The 27541-nt window shown below is 48.2% G+C and overlaps 1 protein-coding gene across 1 annotated transcript in view; it reads left to right on the top strand.

Moving 5' to 3' along the window:
• Positions 1 to 27541, top strand: part of RREB1 (ras responsive element binding protein 1) — a 137333-nt gene that overhangs the window by 86106 nt on the left and 23686 nt on the right. The window contains exons 9-10 of the mRNA XM_079713748.1: positions 17793 to 17937; positions 18502 to 18638. Of these exons, the coding sequence (XP_079569874.1) occupies positions 17793 to 17937; positions 18502 to 18638 (282 nt within the window). The remainder of the gene's footprint in view (positions 1 to 17792; positions 17938 to 18501; positions 18639 to 27541) is intronic.

The following is a 27541-nucleotide window of genomic DNA, read 5'->3' as shown; positions in this document are numbered from 1 at the left end:
TTCCCGGACCAGGGCTCGAACCCGTGTCGCCTGCATCGGCAGGCAGATTCTTAACCACCAGGGACACCCCAGCACAGCTTATTTTATTTTATCTTTTTTGAAAGGCTAATTGAAAAATGTCCTTAAAAAAAAGAAAAAGAAAAAGAAAAATGTCCTCGTGCTGTGTCTCACTTTTGATTCTGCATTTTCCTCTGAAGGACCAGTTCAAGTTCACTTATGCTGGAGAGAGTTTATTCATAGGACCGTCAGAGTGCAGGGAGGTGGTAAACACCAGCCAAGCGTTTTTCCTTGTATCACTGTTCCGCACACTTACGATCTGCTTCCTAATTAAATTGTTTCTTACCACTTGGCCACCTGGATGCTGAGGTTTACAACTTAGCTTTTCTTCTGTTTTGGCAGAGGTGGTGTTTGTCTATTAGTTTGTTTTTGGAGATTAAGCAAACGCAAAAGAAATGCTGGGTGCACGTGATGTGGTATTTTTGACCTATCTTGTCAAACTATTTCGAAAGCTCAGTTGCACCAGGTAAAACTGGTAAATGGCATCAAAATCTGGAGCATCCTTGCTTGCCCACACTTGAGCAGCCTGGCAGTTGTGCACACTGGAAATCAGGTCATGGGAGGCATGGTGTGTGTTTGCTGGGGTGGGATGCAGCCCAGGGAGCTGGCCTCTGCCCTCTTCTCCTCTGCACACGCCCCTCGTCTGATGGCCCGAGAACTTTGAGCAGATCATGAGTGTGGGTCCCATTTAGTTTTATAATGTGAAAGTAGCAAGGCGAGGAGGAACGCGGGAGAGGGCGAGTCTGACTGCCAGGTTAGATCACAAACTTAAACCTGCAGGGTGCTGGCTGCAGGCCACGCAACACGTCCTGCTTTTTATACCTTGCATTTTTCCGCCTTTGTTTAAATATTCAACCTGTCCAACCTGTTTGGGCTGAACAAGCTGGTGCTAGCAAACATCGAAACTGTCAACATTTTTCTGATTTGTTAAGGAAGGTGGTTAGCAGCAAATTCTGCACCCCGCACCACCCCCCCGCCAAAAAAAAAGTGAACAAGTAGCACAAAAATCTTAGCACGTGTATTTACCGCACTGGATACCCACTCTCTCCCTTGGGGCATGTGTGTGTGCTGGTGGCCTTTCTCCTCTGCTTCCTTCAGGGCTCTGGGTTGATGGAAAGCTTGTTGGCCTTCAGTGGGGAGAGAGTTTGTGTTTCCTTAAACCGGAGATGCGGTTGCATAATGGGTTCACTGGGATGCCGCGACTGTACTCCAGTCTCACTCTCTGAGCTTATATAACCCAGCGCCCTCAGGAGGCTGTGCCGGTTTTGCAGGTGAGAAGACTGAGGTCTGCAATGGCACAGAGTTTAGCCAAGGTCCAAGCACATCTTGGACCCTCCTTCCTGGGCTCCTTCCCCCACAGCACATCATGTGGTCCTGTGTGTCACCCCGGCCAGCCTTTATCCCACTTAGATAGCGGGGACTGCAGTCACAGACAGGGGCCCTGTGATCTAGTTCGTTTCGCAGGTGAAGTTTGTCTTTGGAGCCCTGTTCATTTTCTCTCTGTCTCTGCTGGCCCCTGAGGCGTAGAGGATGGTGTCCCCGCAGCGGTGGTGACCTCCTGCACCCACGCCCACACCTGCCTTCTCCCTGTGGTGCGTGGCAAGCCGTCTCAAACGGCCCGGCGCGGGCACTGCTTGTTCCTCTTTTGGAAAAGGCTGGGGGGCAGCAAACGGTGCCGTGGCACCCCCTTATTACCAGGGAGTCCTCTCTTCCTCCTTGCCCAGAAAGGATGTGAATAACTGGGCTCTGCGGAAAGCTCTGGTGCCTTGCGCATTTCCATTCCACCGTGAAGCGTTGATCTGGGAATTGGCTTGACTGGCTTTGTAGCTGTTTGCCACCAAAGGGCCTTCTTGTGGGGGGCAGTAGCAGGTGCCCCCCTCAGAGATGATGGCTCCCAGCGGAGGGCCTCCATCACCCAAGACCATAGATACGAGTCCCTCTTGGGACAGGGCCAGCTCTGAGTGTGGGGCGGCCCCCGGGCTGTATGGGAAGGTTGAAGAAATGGAGGCGTTTAGCCCAGGGAAGGGAAGAATCCGCACAACATGACGGCTGCCCGGAAATACCTAGGGGCTGTCAAGGGGGAAAGTGGTCATTCTCTTTCTCTGGATTAACACAGGATGGGCCCAGCAGCTCGTTCAACTCTATGTGAATGAGAGATCTCTGTACATAAGAGTGCAGCCAGCTCATCCAGCCTCTGGGGTCTTTGGTTTGTTTGTTTGTTTTCAGAATCTTTAATTTTGCATGGAAATAGGTACTCAGTGTCTTTGTGGGTATTATAAATGAAGGAGCCAAATAATGCATGGAGAGTGTTATAACAAATGAAAGATTATTTTAGGAAAACAAGGGCAGACAAAGGGGGAAAAGTACAAGAGGGTTCAGGGTATTCGGATTCAAAGGCATGGCTGTTAGGAACAAGGTCTAGAATAAAATTTTTTTACAAGTTGATATTTATTGACGTGGGCCGACTGCCAGGCTCCCTGCACTGGATTTGAAAGTCAGGAGAGGAGGCCGGGGCTTGAGAGTGAGCGGCACGGGCCCTCTGTTGTCTAATAGACGGTCGATAACAAGAGAGCGTGTCCCTCGATTCTGTTCTGAAGTCAGTGGCTCCCAGTGTCAACATGAAAGTAGGGCAGGAACGCAGCAGCCAAAGGTGGCCTTACTCCTGCCTGAAGGACGGCCGGGAGAGCGAGGACGGGAGGGGAAATGTTCTTCAGGCATCGTGACCCCAGCCCTGTCCGTCAGTGAGGAAGTGTTTGCACCAAGGTCTCCCACGAGACTAAGATGGAGAAGGAACCCAGAGACAGGGGAGCAGAAATCAGGTCCAGCCAGAGCTGGAGCCCTGAGTCGGGCTGGAGAGCCTCTCTGGGCTGGGGAGCTCTGGAGGGGGAGAGTGCAGAGGCATTTATTTGTTAATGAGAAACGCGGACCTGAACCCCAGATACATCCTGCCTCGAATTAAGATTCCCTAACTTCTCCCACAGTTTCAAACCATCCTCGCACTGGCAGCAGCAGCGCAAGGCTGCAGCCAGCACAAGGAGAGAGATTCTCTGCTTTGGGATGTGCCTCCCTAGAGTCAGGGAAAGAGGAGCTGTGGGGACAGGCCGACGTGCCATGCTGCGCCCCTGAGTGGAGGCCGGGGCAGGAGGAGGGAACCTCCTGTGTCGCAGCCTCCACCAGCCACGTGGCAGAGGCCTGGGGCGGGCTGCAGCCTCCAGGCATTTTGTCCAGGGCAGCCACCAGGAGCTCCTGGCAGAGGAATTTCCCGCAGCCGGCCTGCGGACAGTGGGGGATGCCTCCCTGAGGTCTGCGCCTCTCTCAGGCCTGACTTCTGGATGTTCCCGAGGGTGCTGTCTCTTCAGTCTGCAAGGCTGCTTACACCACCATCAAACCTTCCTCCACACCCTGGCACAGCCAGCGTGACCTGCCTTCTGGATAAGCATGACTGAACCTGAGCAACACCCGAATCATCAGAAGGTGCCTTTGGGCTCACAGGTGGAGCCACCACACGGGGAAGAGCTCCCCCGCCGGCCCCTTGTCCACCTCTGTCTTCACTCCCCAGCCCGTCGTCTGCCAGCACAGGGCGTGATTGACTTACAGGCATCACTCTCAGCTCCGCACCCTGAAACTCCTCCCCTAAGCATCTGTTAGGGAAACGCACACAAATCTTTCTGGAGACTTACTTTGCTTTGGCCCAAAGAATAGGTTGTAGAGGTCCGATGCCTCTTAATCTCGTTCATTCCCTCTTTGGTTATCACAAGGCTTTGTTGTAAAAGCAAAGCTAGCAAGGGGTATGGACAGGGAGGTGTCTATAATCAGAGGCTGTAAAAACCTGTGCGAACCTGTTGACTTCAGTCCGGCGGGGCCCTGAGCCATGCTGGGTGCTGGTTTTGTGTACGGTTTGTGTCCTGTTTACTGAGAGTGACCTTCGTTATGATGCCATTCACTCAGAGGATGCAGCCCCTAGATCAGTAAAACCTATGTGGAAATTCAGGCTGAGAAGTGAGCAGAGACTAGAAGTGTCTAGATGTTGCCTGAACTTTGACCTTCACTCATAAATTAGACACGGGAAAGCTTGAAGAAGGTTTGAGACCTGCCATGGGGACACCTTCTACTAGGTGGTCCTTTAAACTTGTTGAAAGTTTTTCAAGGGGTTTTACCCCCAGGATAAGAAGGTTAAATTTCCCCGTTTTTGTTACGTATTTATTATACCTGGTAAACTTGTGCAGGTAAACTGCAGAGTGAACCTGGGAGGGGTTTAATGCTTATCTCCAAGAAATGTCAACATCGTAGTCCCATAGCTAACTGACCTGTGAACAGTGCGAACGGTTGAAGAATGTAACTGGGATCCAGTGGTCGTCACGCTTGAGCAGGCATGGGTATCAGTGGAGTGAAACCCAGGGTACCGAGCCCTGGCCCAGAGTCTCTGAGTCTGCAGGTCTTCAGCCAGGCCTGAACTGACGTCTGTAACAAGCTCCTGGGTAAACGCCAGTGCTTCTGGTTGGAGGACCACAGTTTGCAAACCACTGCTCTGTAAGACTGGCAGTATTCTCCCCATTTTATAGGTGCGGAATCCTAAGTAACTAGTGGGGTCTCCGTGGTTACTAGATGTTACTAGGTTATTAGGTGGCACCGTCTAAAACGTCTCGAGGCTCTGAGACCACCCCAAGGCTTCACTGCCGTCACATGGCCGCTCCACCTACTACACCATCTTCCCACCTGAAGTTGCTTTTTCACCTACTAAATTCCTGCTTCGTTCTCAGAGCAAGCCAGTGCTTGAATGGTTAAGGGTTTACCTCCATTTCCAAATCACACCTAAGAAAGGTCAGTAGAAAATTCTTGTATTTGGAACTGGAAGTGAGGAAGTTGGGGGAGGAGGGAGGGATGTGCTTTAGGCATTGGTCTGTCTGCTCTGAGTTACTAGACTGGCATTCAGCTCTTGCACAGGTGTAGTTGTTTTAGCTGTGATATATTCAGTATTCTTACAGACATCCCACCCTAGCTAAAATGGATCTTTTCACATTGTAGAAGTGAAATAATAACATTTACAGGAGGGAAACTTTGAGCTGAAAATATACATCCACCCCAGAATTTAAAGTGGGCTCCTAAAAAGTACTTAGATTTAGATTTTTTCCCCCTTGTTTTAAAAACATCTGCAGTATTTGTCATTATTCCTTACTGGAAGGGTCCCCCCACCTCCCAGGAGGGGGCCGGGGGTGCAGTGTTAGGAACGAGAGAAAATTTCCCTTGACTCCTGAAAGAGTTCTGATAAAATGCCTTCCTTAGACCGCAGTGTGGCAGGATTTCTGCAGTCGATGTGGCATGCCTCCAAAGGAGATTTCTAGGATTATGTGCAGAAAACAGATGTTTACTTTGATTTTACATCAACTTCTCTCTACTACTGTGGATGTAGATGTAGTTTTGAATGCATAAATACAGATGAATTCCAATAAGAGAAAAAACTACCCCATGTCCTCAGTGTTGATCTTTGGGGTGTTCCTCATCGAGGTCCCTTCACTGTGACACTGTTTTCTATATCATCTCGTATCAAGTTTATGCACATTAAATCCTAGTAAGGCGAGTGAGAAGTTATCTTGGAACCTGAAGACATATGTGGTAGTGATGCTGCAGGTGTAACAGGTTTTCTGCATACACTTCCTCCATCCATTCAGCAGTTATTGATTGATTCGCCTACTCATCCATCCAGCCATTCCCTCCCTCCATCCATCCATTCAGCAGTTATTGATTCATTCGCCACTCATCCATCCAGCCATTCCCTCCCTCCATCCATCCATTCAGCAGTTATTGATTCATTCGCCTACTCATCCATCCAGCCATTCCCTCCCTCCATCCATCCATTCAGCAGTTATGGATTCATTCGCCTACTCATCCATCCAGCCATTCCCTCCCTCCATCCATCCATTCAGCAGTTATTGATTCATTCGCCTACTCATCCATCCAGCCATTTGACCGAAATTTATTAACCACTCACTGTGCACCACCAGGGGCAAGTGCAGAGAACAGGAGAGACAAGATTATAATGAAACTTCTTTTCAGTCTGAGCTGAGGAGACAGTAACACGAGTAAATACCCGGTACTTCCAGTTACTGGTATGTGCTGTGAAGAAAGTAAAACTGGGTCGAAGGCTGGAGAGCATCTATGTTGAGTGGGCTGGGGCACTTTCTGTGACGGCAGGCACCAGCCCTGGAAGGCCGGGGGCGGAGCAGCCTGGGTAGAGGGCGCGCAGCAAGTGCACCAGCCCTAGGGTCCGACTGGTTGGATGCCTTTGAGGGACCCGGAGGGAGCACTACGTCTGAAAGCACCTTGGATCGGGGTAGGGTGCCAAGAAAGGAGGCCCAAGAAGTAGGCAGATCTCAGCGGGGACCATCAGAGGCATTTACACGGAGGAGTGTCTGATTTGATCCGTGTTTCAGAAGTTCACTCTGGCTGCTTTGTAGAGAATGACCAACAGGAGGGCAAGAGGGAAAGCAGGGTGGCCAGTGTGAAATGTTACGACCAGCCAGTCCAGAATCCTGTGGTGGTAGTTTTTGCGGTGTATCCATCTGTGGGTATAATGGTACATCAACCCCTGTGCATAAATCTTCGCACTTTTGTCCATTTATTAGTTTTCGAGACAAATTTCTAGAAGTGGAATCACTGGAATAAAGGGCATATGTATTTAAAATTCAGATCCCTGTCACTCAGCCACTTTGCAGAAAGGTTGTTACCAGTGTTCAGTGCCATCCACAGTGCTGAGAGCCAGCTTTCTGTGCCACAGCAATGCGGCATATTTCTCATCCTTGCCCACCTGGAAAGTGAAGAGCTGTTCACTGTTTAGGCGCAGGATGGAGGACGCAGGGCTTGACAGCAGTTTGAATAAAGGAATCACGGGGGTCTGAGCACGAGCTGAGGGTGTAACGTTGCTGTTAAAACACACAAGGTGGGGGACTTGCCTGGGGTCCAGTGGTTAAGACTCTGAGCTTCCACTTCAGGGGGTTCAATCCCTGGTCAGGGAACTGAGATCCCGCATGCTGTGCAGTGTGGCCAAAGAGTAAAACCAAACCAAACCAAACCTGCACACCTGGGAACCCCAGCTCCGTTTACACAACCTCAGGACGTGGTCGTCCCAGCCCTGTGTATGCCCTGCACTCAGACCACATCCAAATTGGTGTTCACTTCTGATCCAACATTTCATGAAGGATATTCGCAAACTGGAGAGTATTCCAGGATGAGTAGCGACCAGCAGACTGGAGCGCAGAGCTGGAGGGCGCTGGCTGAAGGAGCCCGAGTTGTTCAGTTTTGGGAAGAGAAACTTCGGAGAGACGCAGACCTCACCTTGAACTATCTGAAGGGCTGCCCTGCAGAAGAAAAGGTGGACTGACTCTGTGTCGCCCCTGAGGACAGACAGACGTTTAAAGGAAGGATGGAAGTTTTGACTCGACATGGGGAAGATGGTTTTAACAGCTGGCCTTGTTGAAAATGGAGATGCCCTTGTTGCTGGAAGCATTCAATCCGAACTGAGTGACGTTGTCTCCAGTGCACGCTGCTGAGGGACATTCTGTGCTGCGTGGGTGGTGGGATAGCATCTCACCTCCCTTCCAGTCCTGAGGCTCTTTGTAATTTGTTGAATCTTAGGGTACATGGAAATTAGGTGAAATAGCCCTTGAAATAAAACCTGAAAGAAAAACAGACCCAGGTCTTCTAAAGAGAAATTGGATTGTCTCCTCCCTGCCCACCCTCTTCTCTGTTTTTGGCCACACTCTGCAGGGAAGAGGCCATTAGTGGCTCATCATAGTGACTTGCCCCACTTCCTGTGAGCATCGGGGAGGAAACCGACACTTCTGTGGCTGCTCCTGCTATTGGAGGGAAGACGAGAAGGGGTCACGGTAGGGAGTGTCTTTAACTGCAGATCACATCCAAATTCAGAAATGCCCGGAGATCCCAGCGCCTGGCAGCTCAATTATTGACTGAATCAAGTTCTTAAACGAGCCTCCAGAAGTTGGCCATCCCATAGGTGGAAGGACAGACTGGGAACCCCCCGTGTCTTTGCCAAAAAGCACGATTTAACCCTAGAATGGAGCATTGCTTGAGCTTTGAACTGAGGCTCCAGCTGGGCTCAGTGGGGGAGCCGGAGTGGCTGGTATGTTCAGAAGCCTCATGCTTGCCACCAAGCCCCAGAGACGGCCTTGACCCGGTCTCGTCCCCCTGCTGTTAGCAGTGACACGGGACTGGAGGTGGGAGCGTCCAGGCCTGACCTGTGGGCCCTTCATTCTCCTGTTGAACGCAGATTAGAGTTTGGTACCAACTGCAAGACTGTGGGCCACAGTCACTCAGAGAAGAAATGTCCAGGGTTCAGGGAATAGCCTTGAGTGTCCAGCCTGTGGTCCGTGATCTAGAACAGAGATGCAAAGGCTCGGCCTTTAAAGGCAATTTGGGGGAACAGCACAGACCTTGGAGTTGGCACACCTGGGTCCATCCTAGCTGTGAGGCCCTGGCATGTCAGCCTCTCCACACCTCAACGGCCTCATCTGCAAACTGGAAATCATAATGTGGGTGAAGTTCCCAGCAGATGCTCACTGAGTGCTCTTGCTCCAGCTTCTGTCATAAATCCCAGGAGCTAGATCATAAAGCATCAACCTTGTGACTGTTAGTGTCATATTGATAGGAACGATGTACTGATAGCTTGAAATGAGCTAGTGAACTGCTTACAGTTGTCAGTCTCTGATTTCCAGTATCCTCATGGGTTATCGTAGCCTCATGTTTATCTGCACAAGTAGCCTATTGGCTGTAGAAAAGGATATTCGTTTGTTTTTTTTTTTTGACATCTTTATTGGAGCATAATTGCTTTACAATGGTGTGTTAGTTTCTGCTTCATAATAAAGTGTATCAGTTATACATATACATATGTTCCCATATCTCTTCCCTCTTGCATCTCCCTCCCTCCCACCCTCCCTAGCCCACCCCTCTAGGTGGTCACAAACCACCGAGCTGATCTCCCTGTGCTATGCGGCTGCTTCCCACTACTTATCTGTTTTACGTTTGGTGGTGTATATATGTCCATGCCACTCTCTCACTTTGTCACAGTTTACCCTTCCCCCTCCCCATATCCTCAAGTCCATGCTCTAGTAGGTCTGTGTCTTTATTCCCGTCTTACCCCTAGGTACTTCATGACCTTTTTTTTTCTTTTTTTCTTAGATTCCATATATATGTGTTAGCATAAGATATTTGTTTTTCTCTTTCTGACTTACTTCACTCTGCATGACAGACTCAGGTCCATCCACCTCACTACAAATAACTCAATTTTGTTTCTTTTTATGGCTGAGTAATATTTCATTGTATATATGTGCCACATCTTCTTTATCCATTCATCTGTTGATGGACACTTAGGTTGCTTCCATGTCCTGGCTATTGTAAATAGAGCTGCAATGAACATTTTCGTACATGACTCTTTTTGAATTATGGTTTTCTCTGGGTATATGCCCAGTAGTGGGATTGCTGGGTCATATGGTAGTTCTATTTGTAGTTTTTTAAGGAACCGCCATACTGTTCTCCATAGTGGCTGTATCAATTCACATTCCCACCAACAGTGCAAGAGTGTTCCCTTTTCTCCACACCCTCTCCAGCATTTATTGTTTCTAGTTTTTTTGATGATGGCCATTATGACCGGTGTGAGATGATATCTCATTGTAGTTTTGATTTGCATTTCTCTAATGATTAATGATGTTGAGCATTCTTTCATGTGTTTATTGGCAATCTGTATATCACCTTTGGAGAAATGTCTGTTTAGGTCTTCTTCCCATTTTTGCTGTGGGTTGTTTGTTTTTTTGTTATTGAGCTGCATGAGCTTCTTGTAAAATTTGGAGATTAATCCTTTGTCAGTTGCTTCACTTGCAAATATTTCCTCCCATTCTGAGGTTTGTCTTTTGTTCTTGTTTATGGCTTCCTTTGCTGTGCAAAAGCTTTGAAGTTTCATTAGGTCCCATTTGTTAATTTTTGTTTTTATTTCCATTTCTCTAGGAGGTGGGTCATAAAGGATCTTGCTGTGATTTATGTCATAGAGTGTTCTGCCTATGTTTTCCTCTAAGAGTTTGATAGTGTCTGGCCTTACATTTAGGTCTTTAATCCATTTTGAGTTTATTTTTGTGTATGGTGTTAGGGAGTGTTCTAATTTCATACTTTTACATGTAGCTGTCCAGTTTTCCCAGCACCACTTATTGAAGAGGCTGTCTTTTCTACGCTGTATATTCTTGCCTCCTTTATCAAAGATAAGGTGACCATATGTGCGTGGGTTTATCTCTGGGCTTTCTATCCTGTTCCATTGATCTATCTTTCTGTTTTTGTGCCAGTACCATACTGTCTTGATTACTGTAGCTTTGTAGTATAGTCTGAAGTCAGGAAGCCCAATTCCTCCAGCTCCACTTTTCATTCTCAAGATTGCTTTGGCTATTCGGGGTCTTTTGTGTTTCCATACAAATTGTGAAATTTTTTGTTCTAGTTCTGTGAAAAATGCCAGTGGTAGTTTGATAGGGATTGCATTGAATCTGTAGATTGCTTTGGGTAGTAGAGTCATTTTCACAATGTTGATTCTTCCAATCCAAGAACATGGTATACCTCTCCATCTATTTGTATCATCTTTAATTTCTTTCATTAGTGTCCTATAATTTTCTGCATACAGGTCTTTTGTCTCCTTAGGTAGGTTTATTCCTAGATATTTTATTCTTTTTGTTGCAGTGGTAAATGGGAGTGTTTTCTTAATTTCACTTTCAGATTTTTCATCCTTAGTGTATAGGAATGCCAGAGATTTCTGTGCATTAATTTTGTATCCTGCTACTTTACCAAATTCATTGATTAGCTCTAGTAGTTTTCTGGTAGCATCTTTAGGATTCTCTATGTATAGCATCATGTCATCTGCAAACAGTGACAGCTTTACTTCTTCTTTTCCAATTTGGATTCCTTTTATTTCCTTTTCTTCACTGATTGCTGTGGCTAAAACTTCCAAAGCTATGTTGAATAAGAGTGGTGAGAGTGGGCAACCTTGTCTTGTTCCTGATCTTAGTGGAAATGGTTTCAGTTTTTCACCTTTGAGGACGATGTTGGCTGTGGGTTTGTCATATATGGCCTTTATTATGTTGAGGAAATTTCCCTCTATGCCTACTTGCTGCAGGGTTTTTATCATAAATGGGTGTTGAATTTTGTCAAAAGCTTCCTCTGCATCTATTGAGATGATCATATGGTTTTTATCCTTCAATTCGTTAATATGGTGTATCACGTTGATTGATTCGTGTATATTGAAGAATCCTTGCATTCCTGGAATAAACCCCACTTGATCATGGTGTATGATCCTTTTAATGTGCTGTTGGATTCTGTTTGCTAGTATTTTGTTGAGGATTTTTGCATCTATGTTCATCAGTGATATTGGCCTGTAGTTTTCTTTCTTTGTGACATCTTTGTCTGGTTTGGGTATCAGGGTGATGGTGGCTTCGTAGAATGAGTTTGGGAGTGTTCCTCCCTCTGCTACATTTTGGAAGAGTTTGATAAGGATAGGTGTTAGCTCTTCTCTAAATGTTTGATAGAATTCGCCTGTGAAGCCATGTGGTCCTGGGCTTTTGTTTGTTGGAAGATTTTTAATCACAGTTTCAATTTCAGGGCTTGTGATTGTGTGTTCATATTTTCTATTTCTTCCTGGTTCAGTCTCGGCAGGTTGTGCATTTCTAAGAATTTGTCCATTTTTTCCAGGTTGTCCATTTTATTGGCATATAGTTGCTTATAGTAATCTCTCATGATCGTTTGTATTTCTGCAGTGTCAGTTGTTACTTCTCCTTTTTCATTTCTAATTCTATTGATCTGAGTCTTCTCCTTTTTTTTCTTGATGAGTCTGGCTAATGGTTTATCAATTTTGTTTATCTTCTCAAAGAACCAGCTTTTAGTTTTATTGATCTTTGCTATCGTTTCCTTCATTTCTTTTTCATTTATTTCTGATCTGATCTTTATGATTTCTTTCCTTCTGCTAACTTTGGGGGTTTTTTGTTCTTCTTTTTCTGATTGCTTAAGGTGCAAGGTTAGGTTGTTTATTTGAGATGTTTCCTGTTTCTTAAGGTAGGATTGTATTGCTATAATCTTCCCTCTTAGAACTGCTTTTGCTGCATCCCATAGGCTTTGGGTCGTCGTGTCCCCATTGTCATTTGTTTCTAGGTATTTTTTGATTTCCTCTTTGATTTCTTCAGTCATCACTTCGTTATTAAGTAGTGTATTGTTTAGCCTCCATGTGTTTGTATTTTTTACAGATCTTTTCCTGTAATTGATATCTAGTCTCATAGCGTTGTGGTCGGAAAAGATACTTGATACGGTTTCAATTTTCTTAAATTTACCAAGGCTTGATTTGTGACCCAGGATATGATCTATCCTGGAGAATGTTCCATGAGCACTTGAGAAAAATGTGTATTCTGTTGTTTTTGGATGAAATGTCCTATAAATATCAAGTCCATCTTGTTTAATGTATCATTTAAAGCTTATGTTTCCTTATTTATTTTCATTTTGGATGATCTGTCCATTGGTGAAAGTGGGGTGTTAAAGTCCCCTGCTATGATTGTGTTACTGTCAATTTCCCTTTTTATGGCTGTTAGTTTTTGCCTTATGTACTGAGGTGCTCCTATGTTGGGTGCATAAATATTTACAATTGTTATATCTTCTTCTTGGATTGATCCCTTGATCATTATGTAGTGTCCTTCTTTGTCTCTTGTAATAGTCTTTATTTTAAAGTCTATTTTGTCTGATATGAGAATTGCTACTCCAGCTTTCTTTTGATTTCCATTTGCATGGAATATCTTTTTCCATCCCCTCACTTTCAGTCGGTATGTGTCCCTAGGTCTGAAGTGGGTCTCTTGTAGACAGCATATATATGGGTCTTGTTTTTCTATCCATTCAGCCAGTCTGTGTCTTTTGGTGGGAGCATTTAGTCCATTTACATTTAAGGTAATTATCTATATGTATGTTCCTATTCCCATTTTCTTAATTGTTTTGGGTTTGTTATTGTAGGTCTTTTCCTTCTCTTGTGTTTCTTGCCTAGAGAAGTTCCTTTAGCATTTATTGTAAAGGTGGTTTGGTAGTGCTGAACTCTCTCAGCTTTTGCTTGTCTGGAAAGGTTTTAATTTCTCCATCAAATCTCAATGAGATCCTTGCTGGGTAGAGTAATCTTGGTTGTAGGTTGTTCTCCTTCATCACTTTAAATATGTCCTGCCAGTCCCTTCTGGCTTGCAGAGTTTCTGCTGAAAGATCAGCTGTTAACCTTATGGGGATTCCCTTGTGTGTTATTTGTTGTTTTTCCCTTGCTGCTTTTAATATGTTTTCTTTGTATTTAATTTTTGATAGTTTGATTAATATGTGTCTTGGCATGTTTCTCCTTGGATTTATCCTGTATGGGACTCTCTGTGCTTCCTGGACTTGATTAACTATTTCATTTCCCATTTAGGGAAGTTTTCAACTATAATCTCTTCAAATATTTTCTCAGTCCCTTTCATTTTCTCCTCTTCCTCTGGGACCCCTATAATTCAAATGTTGGTGCGTTTAGTGTTGTCCCAGCGGTCTCTGAGGCTGTCCTCAGTTCTTTTCATTCTTTTTTATTTATTCTGCTCTGCAGCAGTTATTTCCACTATTTTATCTTCCAGGTCACTTATCTGTTCTTCTGCCTCAGTTATTCTGCTATTGATCCCTTCTAGAGTATTTTTAATATCATTTATTGTGTTGTTCATCGTTGCTTGTTTCCTCTTTAGTTCTTCTAGGCCCTTGTTAAATGTTTCTTGCATTTTCTCTATTCTATTTCCAAGATTTTGGATTATCTTTTCTATCATTATTCTGAATTCTTTTTCAGGTAGACTGCCTATTTCCTCTTCATTTGTTAGGTCTGTTGGGTTTTTACCTTGCTCCTTCATCTGCTGTGTGTTTTTCTGTCTTCTCATTTTGCTTATCTTACTGTGTTTGGGTTTTCCTTTTTGCAGGCTGCAGGTTCGTAGTTCCCGTTGTTTTTGGTGTCTGTCCCCAGTGGCTAAAGTTGGTTCAGTGGGTTGTGTAGGCTTCCTGGTGGAGGGGACTAGTGCCTGTGTTCTGGTGGATGAGGCTGGATCTTGTCTTTCTGGTGGGCAGGTCCAGGTCTGGTGGTGTGTTTTGGGGTGTCTGTGCCCTTATTATGATTTTAGGCAGCCTCTCTGCTAATGGGTTGGGTTGTGTTCCTGTCTTGCTAGTTGTTTGGCTTAGGGTGTCCAGCACTGTCGCTTGCTGGTCGTTGAGTGAAGCTGGGTTTTGTCGTTGAGATGGAGATATCTGGGAGATTTTCTCCGTTTGATATTACATGGAGCTGGGAGGTCTCTTGTGGACCAGTGTCCTGAAGTTGGAAAGAAAGAGAGAAAGAGAGAGAGAGAGAGAGGAGAAAGAGAAAGAAAGAAAGAAAGAGAAAGGAGATAAAACAACGATAAAATAAAGTTATTAAAATAAAAAATTATTAAGAAAAAAATTTTTAAGTATTCAAAAAAAAAAAAAAAAACGGAGGGACAGAACCCTAGGACAAATGGTGAAAGCAAAGCTATACAGACAAAATCTCACACAGAAGCATACACGTACACACTCACAAAAAGAGGAAAGGGGGAAAAATAATATACTTGCTCCCAAAGTCCACCTCCTCAATTTGGGATGATTCGTTGTCTATTCAGGTATTCCACAGATGCAGGGTACATCACGTTGATTGTGGAGCTTTAATCCGCTGCTCCTGAGGCTGCTGGGAGAGATTTCCCTTTCTCTTCTTTGTTCGCACAGCTCCCGGGGTTCAGCTTTGGATTTGGCCCCGCCTCTGCGTGTAGGTCGCCGGAGGGCGTCTGTTCTTCGCTCAGACAGGACGGGGTTAAAGGAGCCACTGATTCCGGGGCTCTGGCTCACTCAGGCCCGGGGGAGGGAGGGGTGTGGAGGCGGGGCGAGCGTGCGGCGGCAGAGGCCGGCGTGACGTTGCACCAGCACGAGGCGCGCCCGTGCGCTCTACGGGGGAAGTTGTCCCTGGATCCCGGGACCCCGGCAGTGGCGGGCTGCACAGGCTCCTGGGAGGGGAGGTGTGGAGAGTGACCTGCGCTCGCACACAGGCTTCTCGGCGGTGGCAGCAGCAGCCCCAGCATCCCACGCCCGTCTCTGGGGTCCGCGCTTTTAGCCGCGGCTCGCGCCCGTCTCTGGAGCTCCTTTAAGCAGCGCTCTGAATGCTCTCTCCTCACGCACCAGGAAACAAAGAGGGAAGAAAATGTCTCTTGCCTCTTAGGCAGGTCCAGACTTTTCCCGGACTCCCTCCCGGCCAGCCGTGGTGCACTAACCCCCTTCAGGCTGTGTTCACGCCGCCAACCCCAGTCCTCTCCCTGCGCTCCGACCGAAGCTCGAGCCTCAGCTCCCAGCCCCGCCCTCCCCGGCGGGCGAGCAGACAAGCCTCTCGGGCTGGTGAGTGGCGGTCGGCACCGATCCTCTGTGCGGCTATCTCTCCGCTTTGCCCTCCGCACCCCTGTGGCTGCGCTCTCCTCCGCGGCTTCGAAGCTTCCCCCTCTGCCACCCGCAGTCTCCGCCCGCGAAGGGGCTCCTAGTGTGTGGAAACCTTTCCTCCTTCACGGCTCCTTCCCACTGGTGCAGGCCCCGTCCCTGTGCTTTTGTCTCTGTTTTTTCTTTTTTCTTTTGCCCTACCCAGGTACGTGGGGACTTTCTTGCCTTTTGGGAGGTCTGAGGTCTTCTGTCAGCGTTCAGTAGGTGTTCTGTAGGAGCTGTTCCACGTGTAGATAAATTTCTGGTGTATCTGTGGGGAGGAAGGTGATCTCCGCGTCTTACTCTAACGCCATCTTCCTCAACTCCTCCAGTATATTCGTTTTTAAAATTCATTTTGAGTGATTTCTTGAAAGGGATGGGTTTGGTACTAATTTACATCCCATAGTATTAACATACTTCCTCAATTCTTAGATGCCTAAATTTTTTTTTACATTTCTAAAATTGGAATGGGCCGTACAATAAATGTCGAAAGAAACTTGCCAGCCTTTCTTTTTTTCTCCAAACACTGATGTTAAATGATGGTCTCCTTAACTCCCAATCGCCTTAAAATAGAGGTGGTACATAGAACAAGGCTCTTTGTCTCCGTTAACTTTCTCAAGGCTTTAGGTGACCAAGAACTAATAATAAAGCATTCTCCTCTAATAATCTAAGCAAGGAATTATGTGGATGTGGGCATGATGGTTGTCTGTGATTCTTTTCCATTTTCTCCCACTAGATCTTTCTGACTCACCACACTGATTCCCCCTAAGAGAACAGAGGGCCGGCCTGAGCCTCCTTCCCTGAATCCCATTTCTCAGAGATTAGGCCACATCTCGCCTACTGGTGGATGACTGGGCTGGTGCTCTTCGGGCAGAGGCTAGTGTGGTCACGGGCTGACGTGGGGACCCCTCCACCTTCTAGAGTATGTCTGTAGGGCCAGAACCAGGGAAATCCTAGCTCTTAGCTCCACGCACTCATAGAAGGAGGACTCACGGGTGTCTGGGGGCAGAGGTTGTGAGTGGGCAAGGTGTTACCTAGTCGTCTTGTTGAATCATTGGCCTGAGAGCCTGAATTGCTGCTGCTTGTGGTTCATGAGCTTCTCAGCCCTTTTATCCCTAGCCTGTCTCCTGTACAGAAGGTGCAGCAGAATGTGAGCTTGAGCTGAGCAGAACTTCTTTTTAGAAGTCTGACAGGATCGTTTATGAAAACTTGCTGTCTTTTCCCATTCCTGAGAACGTCTCCAGTAAGATAATCCCATCAGAGGGTTATTTATAAAAAGCTGTGGCTACATTCCCACATCTGGCACAGTTTAACCCCGGTCAGAGATGCCGATGCCGATGATGATTGTCATTAGGAAAAGTAAACCTTTTATGTCACAAAGCAAGGAAATTGAGACTATCTTTTTGTAATGCCATTCTTTCTTTCCCTATAGCTCTTGGGACCTGGTTCCTAGAATGTTTGTTTTAGAACTTGATAATGTAAGGTCACTTAAGTCAGGTCACCCATAAAACTCTCTTTTTGGAACAGACATATGCATACTAATATAATACTTTCTTGTATGTGTATTCCTAGTCCTGTAGATGTCAGGGTTGCAACATGTAACTTATCCCATTGTCCCAGCTACTTTCATGATCTGCAAATCCATGTAAGACCTTGGAGAACATGGGCAGGCTTTCAGGTCTCAGGCACTTCAGACGTGTGCTCGGTCCGCACTTCTCAAATGTGACCCCCAATATGCTTCCAGAGGCAGAAGAGAGAGAACACATTCTACTGGTAGACGGGGGTGGGTTCTGGGACCACAGAGTGGTTTCTTGGTTTACGAACTAGTGGTACCTGGGACTTCTTTTGTCTATATAGAATTATGTGCCCTAAAATAGTACAGCTTGTCTGAATAAGCAGAACCGATCATCAAATAGTTTGTTTTTATCTCATTAGTGCCAGTGAAGTTCATGAATATCTTCCAACAGACAGCAAGGCACTGAGCCACGTTTTTGGATAGCACTTCGTTGTGAGAGCTTCACGAGGGGTTCAAGGAGATTTTAAGGTTTTTAAAAAGAAGTCACTGTATAAATTATACCCCGTATCTCTTAACTAAGGAAAACTTAACTACCAGTGCCCAAATAGAAAATATAAAACATTTAAAATAAACCAAGTCAGTTTTTGCTAAATCACATTGTCTGTGTGTGTGTTCTTTCCAGACATATGAAGATTCATGAGAAGGACCCCAGCAGCGCTACAGCTGCAGCCCCTCCGTCCCCACTGAAGCGCAGGCGGCTGTCCTCCAAAAGGAAACTGAGTCATGATACAGAGTCAGAGAAGGAAGACCCAGCGCCTGCTAAAAAGGTCCTCTCTGCCCCCAGCACAGATGTGCCTACCCCAGGGACTCTTGGCAGAAATCCCTCCAGCCTTTATTTTTGCAGTCTGGGGGCTTGGTGGACACCCATCCCAAGCTTCTAACCTCTGTTTCCCTGCACTGTTTCATAAGGTCTCTGTAGAAAAGGGTACCTGTTTGCTCTTCCTTTGTGAAAGGAAGAGCCCCCTGGCTGAGCCCACTGATGATTTGAGGAGCTTGTTTCATTGTTCCCGGGGTTTTTTGTTTCTCCAGCTAGAATGGAAGGTTCTACTAAGTATTAGGGACTCTTTTGTCCTCACTCTTTTATTCCTAGTGCCTGGCAGGTACTAGGTGCTCCGTGAATATTTGTTGAATGGATGAGTGGGTTGAGTGTGGGTGGGTGGGTGCTGGTGTTTGGTGAGGTTTTGTTACATGAAACGTTGGTCAGTAGCATCCTTAATGCCTAGGAGGGAAGCGTCCTTTTCCTCTCAGATTCTGGATTTAGTGTCGACTTCTCTGAAACAAACCACGTGGGAGCCCTCCCTTGTGACTTAATGTTTCTTCTTTCCCCTAAGATGGTAGAGGACAGGCAGTCGGGTGACATGGAGAAGAAAGCTGATGAAGTGTTTCACTGCCCACTGTGTTTCAAGGAGTTCGTGTGCAAGTACGGGCTGGAGACCCACATGGAGACCCACTCAGATAACCCGCTAAGGTAGGCGAGAGGCTGGGGCAGGCTTGTGCTCTGGGGGCGCCTCCTTGTGATGTGTGATGCAACTTACCTCCTGTTACTCCAGCCTGGGCTGTGAGGCCATTAGTGAGGCCGATCAGAGTGCTTGCGGGGGTGGAAGTGGGGCTGAGAGGGGTCAGAGCAGGTGGCTGCAGCCCCAGGAGGATTCACCAGCGCCACGGTGCTTCCTGCACTCCTGGCGGGGCCCCTGGGCGATCCCCATGAGCCCCCGCCCACGGGTAGCCTCCTAGCACCGGGCTTTGGGCAGCAGACACGTTTTCTTCACAGAAGGTGTTGCAGCCCAAATGGTCGTTAGCTGCGCCCGTGTGTGTGATAAGGACGGGGAGGGCAGATCAGGTGCTCGTGGGCGTCTGGAATGGGCTGGTAGCACAGAAACCTAGGAAAGCATTTGGGGGCAAGACAGAGTTCTGTTGTGCAGGACACGGGACCCGAATGAAGCCTGTCGCAGTAGCAGCAAAGGTGATGGTTCCGCTGGTCCAGGCTCCACATAGTTTTTCTGATTCTCAGTGGTCCCAGGCGGACCTCCGGCAGAATTTGGGCCTGGGGTGGGGGGAGCTCGGCTTTCCTCCCCGACTTTCTTCCCTACGTTTTTATCAGGCAGAAAGCCCTTTGTTCCTGCTGAGCAGGTACCCTCTTTCTCTCTGAAACTGCTGCTGTATCATTTTTAAGGTGCTGTAGAGGAGCCTCTGGTATTGTGAGACTTTAAAGTAGCACGTCCTGAGAGGCACAGCTGAAGGTTCCCAGAGCAGAGGCCAGTGCATACGTGGTTGCAGCTTTGGGTTTCAGAAGACAGCTTGGGAGTGTAGAAATCTGGACATCTGTTTGTCTGACTCACCAATACATGGACCACATTTCCTTCTTGGGGGCACATGTTTGGTTGTGACCTAGGAGTGAAAAGGTCTGAGGCAGCTGAACATGTTTGTGTTTGGGGAAAAGCCTAATTGTCCAGTAACATAAAGTCGTGTCAAATAATCATTATCCTTAATCACATTAGCTTGACATTTTTCCATTAGAGAGAAAAAAGAATTTATGGAGAGATTAAACTCTGAGCAATTGAAGTGCTAGAACATGTCTTTAGGTGACTGCCCCGTCTTGGGAAACTCCTGGATGTGACGGGCAGGCATGGACTGGTGGTCAGGACCCTGGGTCCCTGTCCTGCCTCTGCTCACATGGGGCCTGGACCAGCTGCATCTGAAGCTCGAAGGAGAGCTGGACCAGATCGTCCTTGTGTTCCCTTTCAGGCCTGAAATTCTGTGACTCTGAAACCTGCCTCTTAACAGTTGTTCCTGTCTACCAAGAAAAAGCACTTGGCTCTTCCTTTTGTAGGCCCTGTCGTTCTGAGAGATTCAGGAACTTGACTTCATGGTTTCATTAACGTCCACAGCATCCCAGGATGCGGGCTGGTGGTGGGTGGTAACTATTGAAATAGTTCTCTAGATGCAGGACCTGAGCAAGCGGAGATGAAGTTACCAGACAGACCTCATGTGGTGAGTCGTGGGCAGAGGCAGGAATAGCTGCTGCGACCCCCGACCCTCCGACCCCCGTCGGCGCTTCTGACCCGGCACGGCGGGGTGCCTGAGTCCACACACTGCTCCTCTCTGGGTTCCCCCCTAGGTTTTCTTTCACTTTGTGTTTTATTCTGTGATCAGATACCATCTTAGGAACTACCCATTTACCCTCTTCTAGATGATTCTGTCCGACAGGGAAAATCACTTAACTCTCAAGAGAGATTTCTGGGCAGCTGGAGCCTGCACAGCACAGTGTATAGCAGTGATAGAGGAGGATCAGGTGTCCCCTTCTTTAGTGCTGGCCGGCACCAGGGCGTGGGCGCTCCTGGAGCGGGGCCTTCTGGACAAGCACCTAATCTGGGGGCAGGCTGGGCTGGCTACTTGGAGAACATGGAGACGGGAATCGCCTTGGACGCTGGTTCACTGTTTTACATGATTTGGTGCATAATTCACTTGCCGTGACTCCAAGGCTGTGAAGTTAAACCTCAGGTCCACCCTTGCCCACTTGGTAACAGCATCCTTTGTTTGGGGAGGGTGGACCGGAGGAGTTCTGAGCCTGGTGGAGGGCTCGGCCCCTCCCGGCAGTGGCGTGAGAAGAGGTTGCCTTGCATCCATGATGGGGGGCAAGCATGCCATCCCCTGTCTGGAGGCTGTTGCTGTGTGGGTGGGTCTTGTGTCTGGGAACCAAAGGAGTTAATTACAGAACATAGTTAATTTCCCTTCTCTCCCCTCTGCTCTGCCCTCCACATAATGGCCTGCTATCAGAGGATGCCATGGGGACAGGCATGAGCCGGCAGGGCCCAGCCAGGCAGTGAACTGTGACAGTAGCTAGTGGGAGAGACTGCTTGTTAACCCAGAGCTAAAATAGGCACCAACTCTATTTGCAAACCCCAAAGGCAGCAGAACCACAGTGGGATGCTACCAGTTTAGACAGAAAGTTTATAACTCGAAACAGCTGTTGGCTTCTTTCTCTCCCTCTCCTGCCCTTACCGCCCACCCCCAAAGCTGGCAAGGTGCCCGTTGTTCCTTAATAAAAAGCATTGGAAATCCAAACTCATGTAAACGCCGAGGCCTTTCTCCTGCAGTGCCTTGTGTTTCAAGTTAACGAAGTGTAAGCGTAGAGCAAAAGGAAGACACAGACCACTGTAGTGATTCTGGCTCCGACTGTCGGGTTCGTTTTCGCCCTGGCGTGACCAGACCCGCGGTGACTTGGCCCTTCCGTACAGCCCCCCAGACAGGAGAAGCAGAGGCTTTTTGGGAGCTGGCACTTGGGACTGGAGGTGACAGAGTGTTCAGTGAGCAGGTGGATGCAGAGAGGACATCCCTGTGTGAGGGTGGCTGGGTGTTGAATATCGTGCCTGGTTATAAGAATAGAACAGAGTAACAGGCTGTCCGCTGCCCTGAGTAAAGTTAGCTGGGAGGGAAGTCCAGGTCAGCACCCACCAGTGCAAACAGGAGGAGAGCCACAAGGGCCACCTTAAGTTTTCTAGAAGCCACATTCTGAAAAAGGAAGAAGAAATAGAGAAATTGATCATGCTTTGCTGAAATTGATCATGCTTTGCTGGTCTACTAATATATCCAAAATATAATGTCAGTACAGAAATCATCAGTGATGTGATTTACATTCTCATTCTCATACAGTCTTTGCCATCTGGTGTGTGGGGCATGATCGCAGCCCATTTCAATTGGAAGAGGCACATTCCAAGCCCCCAGCAGCCCATGTGTAGGTGCGAGCCTAGGACAAGCCCACCTGTAGCTGGGAGGGCTTTGTCTCAGACCCCGCCCCCCCCATTTTGTGTCTGAATGACTAGTCTCTGGCTACTGGGGGCTGGGCTGGGCTGGGGGGACCTCTGGGTAGTCACGGTGGCACTGTGGCTGCAGCTGGGGGCGAAATTTGGCAAAAGTTATTGTATAATCTTATGTGTCTTCTTGATTAAAGGAGATGGGGTAATAAATAATTTTTAAATTAGTTCAGCTAAAATGTATCCGGCAAATGAATGAGTGCTTGTTGTGTGCCAGGCCCTTGACCAGACTTAAGAAAAAAGCGGTGACAGTGGAGACAGGGCCCCTCGAGGGCTGTCAGCAAAAGAGTAAGAGCAATTATAATGGAGTGAAGTGGGTCAGTTCAGGGCCAGACAGGCCAGCAGCCTCTTGTCCAAGCAGAGGGAGCCAGGGAGCCGGATAGGCTGGTGGAAAGCTTCCCACGGCATTTTACATTGGATGCTGGGGCCCTTGGCTGGGGCAGGCCCTCCTCAGTCCAGCCCAGTTACCCATCCTAGTTGTCTGTGAGGAAAATCTTATGGTAATGCCCTTAAATCTACATGGGGAGTTGGAAGGTGGGGACCTGAGTGGGCTCTGCGGGCACGGGGCGGCACGGAGAGGAGGGCAGGTGCCCACAGGCATGGAGGGCGGGCTGCCAGAGGTGGGGAGAGTCACCAGGACCGCCTTCTTCTGGATTCTCAAGTGTTCCAGGGAACGTTCGACTGCCCGCCCTGCACCCCATCCCCCCTCGACACTCCCGTCACCTGCAGGGAGACCCTGAGACTGACTGACATGGCGCTGGTCCCACACTTGTTAGTTAAATGTCATCCTAAAAATAGGGAGAGGGTATAACAAAATACTCTTCAGCATCTCGTATAAGAGCCCCAGGGGTCTGAGGCTCAGCCAGGTGGAGGGCAGATTTAAAACGATGCTGGGGGCTGAGGGAGGAGAAGATCCGCCCCCTGACTGGCCGGAAGCTGGAGGCCTCTGTCTGGGCGGCCCCTCCCCACCCTGCCCAGGGGCCTCTCAGCCGTGTGGAGTGGGCACTGCCGCCGGCTTCTGGGCTCACCCCAGCCGCCCGTTGAGCAGTCCCTGGACCTGCCCGGCTTCCCGCTGCGTTGCTTCGGTCGAACAGACCTAGCAGGGCGTCGGGACGCAGTGTGCAGCCCGGCGGATTCCTGGGCGTGGGGAGGGCAGGCTGCCCCTGGCCAGGGCCCTCTCACAGGCCGTCACCGTTGCTCCCAGCAACTGGGAGAGATTAGTGCAGCTGTTGGCTGTCAGCTCTGCGGCTGGGAAGCCGGGGAGGGCAGAGAGGGTGGGCACCCGGGGAGAGGAGTGTCTGAACCGGGCGGGGCTCTGAAGAGAAGCTGTTTGCACTCGCCCCTCTTGCCTCCATAGACAGAACAGAGAAAATGAAGCCTGAAATCCCTTTAAAAAGGAATGTCAGTCCCTTGATAAAACACTGTAATGAGCAAGAAATTCAGTATCTCAAGGAAGCAACCAGGGTGACTGCCACTTTCTCAGCAAGGTATTTCCCAGGTTCTGATGACAGGGCCGGGCCTGCTGCTGCTCGGGGAGTGTTCGGAAGACTCCCAGTTGAGCCACTGTCCAGGGCCCAGGCATTAAGGGTGTGACACGGGTTGTAGAAGGAGCTGGGACACCTGCAGGAACCATCCTCTGAACACACAGCGCAGCAGCTGCAGCAGAGGGGTGGTGAGGGTGCCGGCTGCAGCCTGACCGGGGCCTGGCGTCTCCGTGACCTTGGGCTCAGTTTCCCCATCTGGAAAATGGACTTAGGGGCTGTGTGAGGATGAAGGGAGCATCCACAGTCCCCAGACTGTAACAAACAATCAATGAACATTTACTTCTGATACTATTATTTAGAACATGTGTTTTTAATATTTTAACCCTTGCAACACTTAGAATTATGGGTTCGTGTTGCTCTCTGGGAATCCCATTCCAGTAAAATAGAGAAGGAAGCACGTTGCGGGGCTTCTCCAGGTACCATTTGCTTGACAGAGAACATGAAAGCAGTTTGGCCTTTAGTCTTTATCGTTGTAAATAGCCACTTTTATCTCATTTTGCTTTTGTAAAGACCGGGTAACTGAACGGCTGTTTACATTTGGTTTGAGTCCTGCCTCCCAAATGCTGTGATCCAGCTGTGCAGAAACCCAAATGATTAGAAGCTTGAAAGGTCCCGATACCTTTAAATTATAGAACCGCACATCATTTCCCTTAGATTGTTGGGGAAACCTGAGATTCTAAAGAAATGTGTTTCCTGATGTTTGAAATTTGCCAAAGCGGTCTTTCAAAAATATGTTTAGCATAGTGAAAAAAAATTTTTTTAACCCTTTCTTGTGGCAGTGGGGGTCGTCTGTCTGTCCCTTAACTGGGAGACATGATAGAACAATGTGGAAGTAAGGGGTCACCAGATGATACAGTATTACTGTAGCAAACCCTGGGAGGAGTTATTCCCAGAATTGCTTAGCCACAAGGCTTAAAAAAAAATTTTTTTAAGCTTTTTGGTGGCCTTGTTTTCCATTTCTGTAGATGGTGTTGCTGGTGATTTTGCCTCCACATTTACCTTGGTTTGACTCAGTCTTCTGTGTGTGTGTGTGCGCGAGCTCCCCGCCATTGTAGATCCTTCAGGAAGGTTAGTTGGGAAACCCACTCTGGTTAGTGGTTACACGTTCCTTGTTTCATGGCTGATGCCTTTAATTGTGAGAGTTAGTCCTGCTAAGTCACGGTCAGCCCTACTGTGAGCTGCTCTGTTGACAGCTTCTTCCTGTACCCCGACTTCCTGCACAGTGCCCACGCCATTGTAGCACGTGTATCATAGCACATTCCTACCCCAGCCCAGAATTCTGCAGTTGTCTTCTAAAAAGTAAATAAGAAGGAAGGGCACGTGTTGTAAAGAACGGCTTCCGTGGTGCCCTGCCCCACTGGGTGTGCCGAGGTACGTGTCAGTCCTCGATTCAGTGACTGTAAGATCCCGACGTTTGTTTTTTTGAGACTAGTCGTGGATCTGGGCATGAACAAGAACATCATTCATTTGCATTGAAGCCCTCTGAGAACTGAAAGGACAAAGCCCCAGCTAACAAAGGAGGGTACTTCCTGGACCTCCCGGAGCTGCCTGGCCCATCCCTGGCCTGAGCTGTGGCTGGCAGGGTAGCTTCAAGATCAGTGCGGTTTGCCACTCTCAGGGAAGTCAGCCTTCTCTGACCGCGTTCGCAGTGTGCTCTCCCCGGCGAGGCCAACGTCAAGGCCAGGGCCCGTGTGCTGAGAGACTGTGTGAGTTTGTTTGATTCCTGAAGGGGAAGGGACGGGAGCAAGCACACGGTGAAGGTGCTCTGGGCTCACAGCGCCTCCCTCCAGCCCCAGCATGGGCAGCCCCCAGTCCTGCCATCTGTTCCTCTGTATACCGGGGGCCGCAGTGGAAACTTGGCTCACTTCCCTGCCTGCTGCTGGGGGGCATTTCCTTCCCCTGGGACCCCCCGCCCAGCCCCTCCTGTCTCTGCTAAACACCTCCCCAAGCCCTCTCAGTGACACTGCAGGTGCTGCCACAGCAGGCAGAGCAGATAAGCTGCAGACAGCTGCTTTTCCCCTCCGCTTCCAGAAGTTCCAACCCTGCACGGCCCCACACCTCAGCTCTTCCCTTACCACCCACCCCGAGCAAACTGAAGTGCTGGAGCCCCTGCCCCGGGAATAGGGCCGCCCTGAGGGAGGTGGAACCCTGCAGTTAGGAGAGCAGAACGCTCTCCCAGCACTCCGAACTAAACGTGCTTCCTTTCTCATAGAAGCACTTGCTAACACGTGCTGGGATTCAAGTGTTTTCTGGGTGAAGTGGGCTCTGGTGAACTGCCTTGGGTACAGAAACACCGTTTCTGTGAGCAGAACAGTTTGGGGCTCACATGTAGGTGATCCTCCTTCCGTAAGCCAAGGGCAGGCAGGATGTCCATATTGGCATTTATCCCTGCATTTCGTAAGTAAGCTCACCTTTACTTAAAATGTCCTTTAGAGTTTTTTCAAATGATGACTTTTTGTTTTCTTTACGGTAATCTATTTGAGTATGTGATTTAAAGAGAAAAAAAGAAAGTTTCGTTCTTAGAAGAGTGGGTGGAATCTTATTAGTTTCTTTAAACCCCACAGCTAGATACACTTTCCCCCATTAAATGCATTTATCTTACTGACAGCGAAAGTTAGCTTCCATTTGGAAAAGTTACCCTCAGTTTGCAACTTAAGGCCGTTTGGAAAAGTTACCCTCAGTTTGCAACTTAAGGCCATCTCCATTGCCAGAAAATCCGAAAGCAGCCTCTCGGATCCGTAAAATTTCCCCCTGGCACGTCGTCAGATCACTTGCAAAATGAAATCATCCTCCAGTCACTCTGCTGTGACTCTAAGTACAGTTCCACTCCGTCTAAATATTTTACAGTGTGCTGTTCACGAGTTCCTGGCAGGGTTGAAAGATCCCCCACACCGGGGTCGAGGGGCAGAGTGGCTGTGGCCTTAATGACGGTGACAGACCGAAGCGAGGTTAGCAGATAGCCCCAGCTCAGCAGCCAGCAGCATCACCTGCAGATTTGCAGTGACCTCCACTGGGCCTCAGGAGGAACCGAGTGTCTCTGCCTGACAAAGGCAATCTAAACGTCTCTAGGTGACGGTTTTCCACGACGGTTTCATTTAACGTCTGTCCACAGGTAGAGGTCCAAGTGTGAGACGGGGGGCAGTGTTTTTTCCCATGAGGGTTCTTTCCTTCTTTTTAACCAGCCTCTTGATGTGCTTCTGATTTCCAGGCAGATTTTTATTTTCTCTGCCACTTTTCAAGAAGTTTGTTTGTAAGATGATAGTCTATATCCTTTCAGAAGTGAAATAGGAGCGCCTTGATTGAAACCCTGTGGAAACAGAGGTGTGATGTGGTGGATGGAGGGCTCGTTTCAGGGCATTGGGAAGCTCTTGAGTGCGTGTGCGCGCAGGCTGCGGCTCCAGAAGGGAACGGGGGCGACGAGGAAGCAGGGGGTGCAGGGCAGAGGCAGCCCTAGAAGGAACACACGTCTCTCCCAGTGAGTCTCCAGATTAAACGGCAGCAGTGGAGAAGTTCTGCTGTTCTGTGGAGTTCTCGAGAGCGAAAGGAGAGAATACATCCTTTGGAAATTAAAATTCCATTTTTTCTGCATTTTTGTGTTTGCTGTAATTGCCAGGAAGTGGGTTATTCCTGATTTCTTTTTGTACCTAGCGCCATAAAAATAATGGTTAAATTTGGTCTAGCACCTTGCAGTTCTCCGAGCGTCTGTCTGGTTACCTGTTATTCACAGTAACTCTAAAGGTCCCCACATACAGATGAGAAAGAAAACGGAGCCTCATAGCAGGAAGGGAGTGAGCTCGCCCAGCCTTGTAGCTTTATTTGTTCATAAATTCGAGATCCTCTTGCTTGATTCTCACTAATTTATTTTCCACACTTGTCTGATGTAAGAGGCACCTGGTGTGCTTGCACACAGACAGATTCCTGGGTTCCTCCTCTCGTTATTCTGATTCCAGTCCATCTGCAGTGGCCCCAGGCATCTGGTTTTGAACAAGGTCATGAGGGGATTCTTATCTCAG

The sequence above is a fragment of the Hyperoodon ampullatus genome (assembly GCF_949752795.1).
Source record: "Hyperoodon ampullatus genome assembly, chromosome: 10".
In the NCBI taxonomy this organism is placed as follows: Eukaryota; Metazoa; Chordata; class Mammalia; order Artiodactyla; family Ziphiidae; genus Hyperoodon; species Hyperoodon ampullatus.
This window is presented reverse-complemented; position numbering and strand designations above follow the sequence as displayed.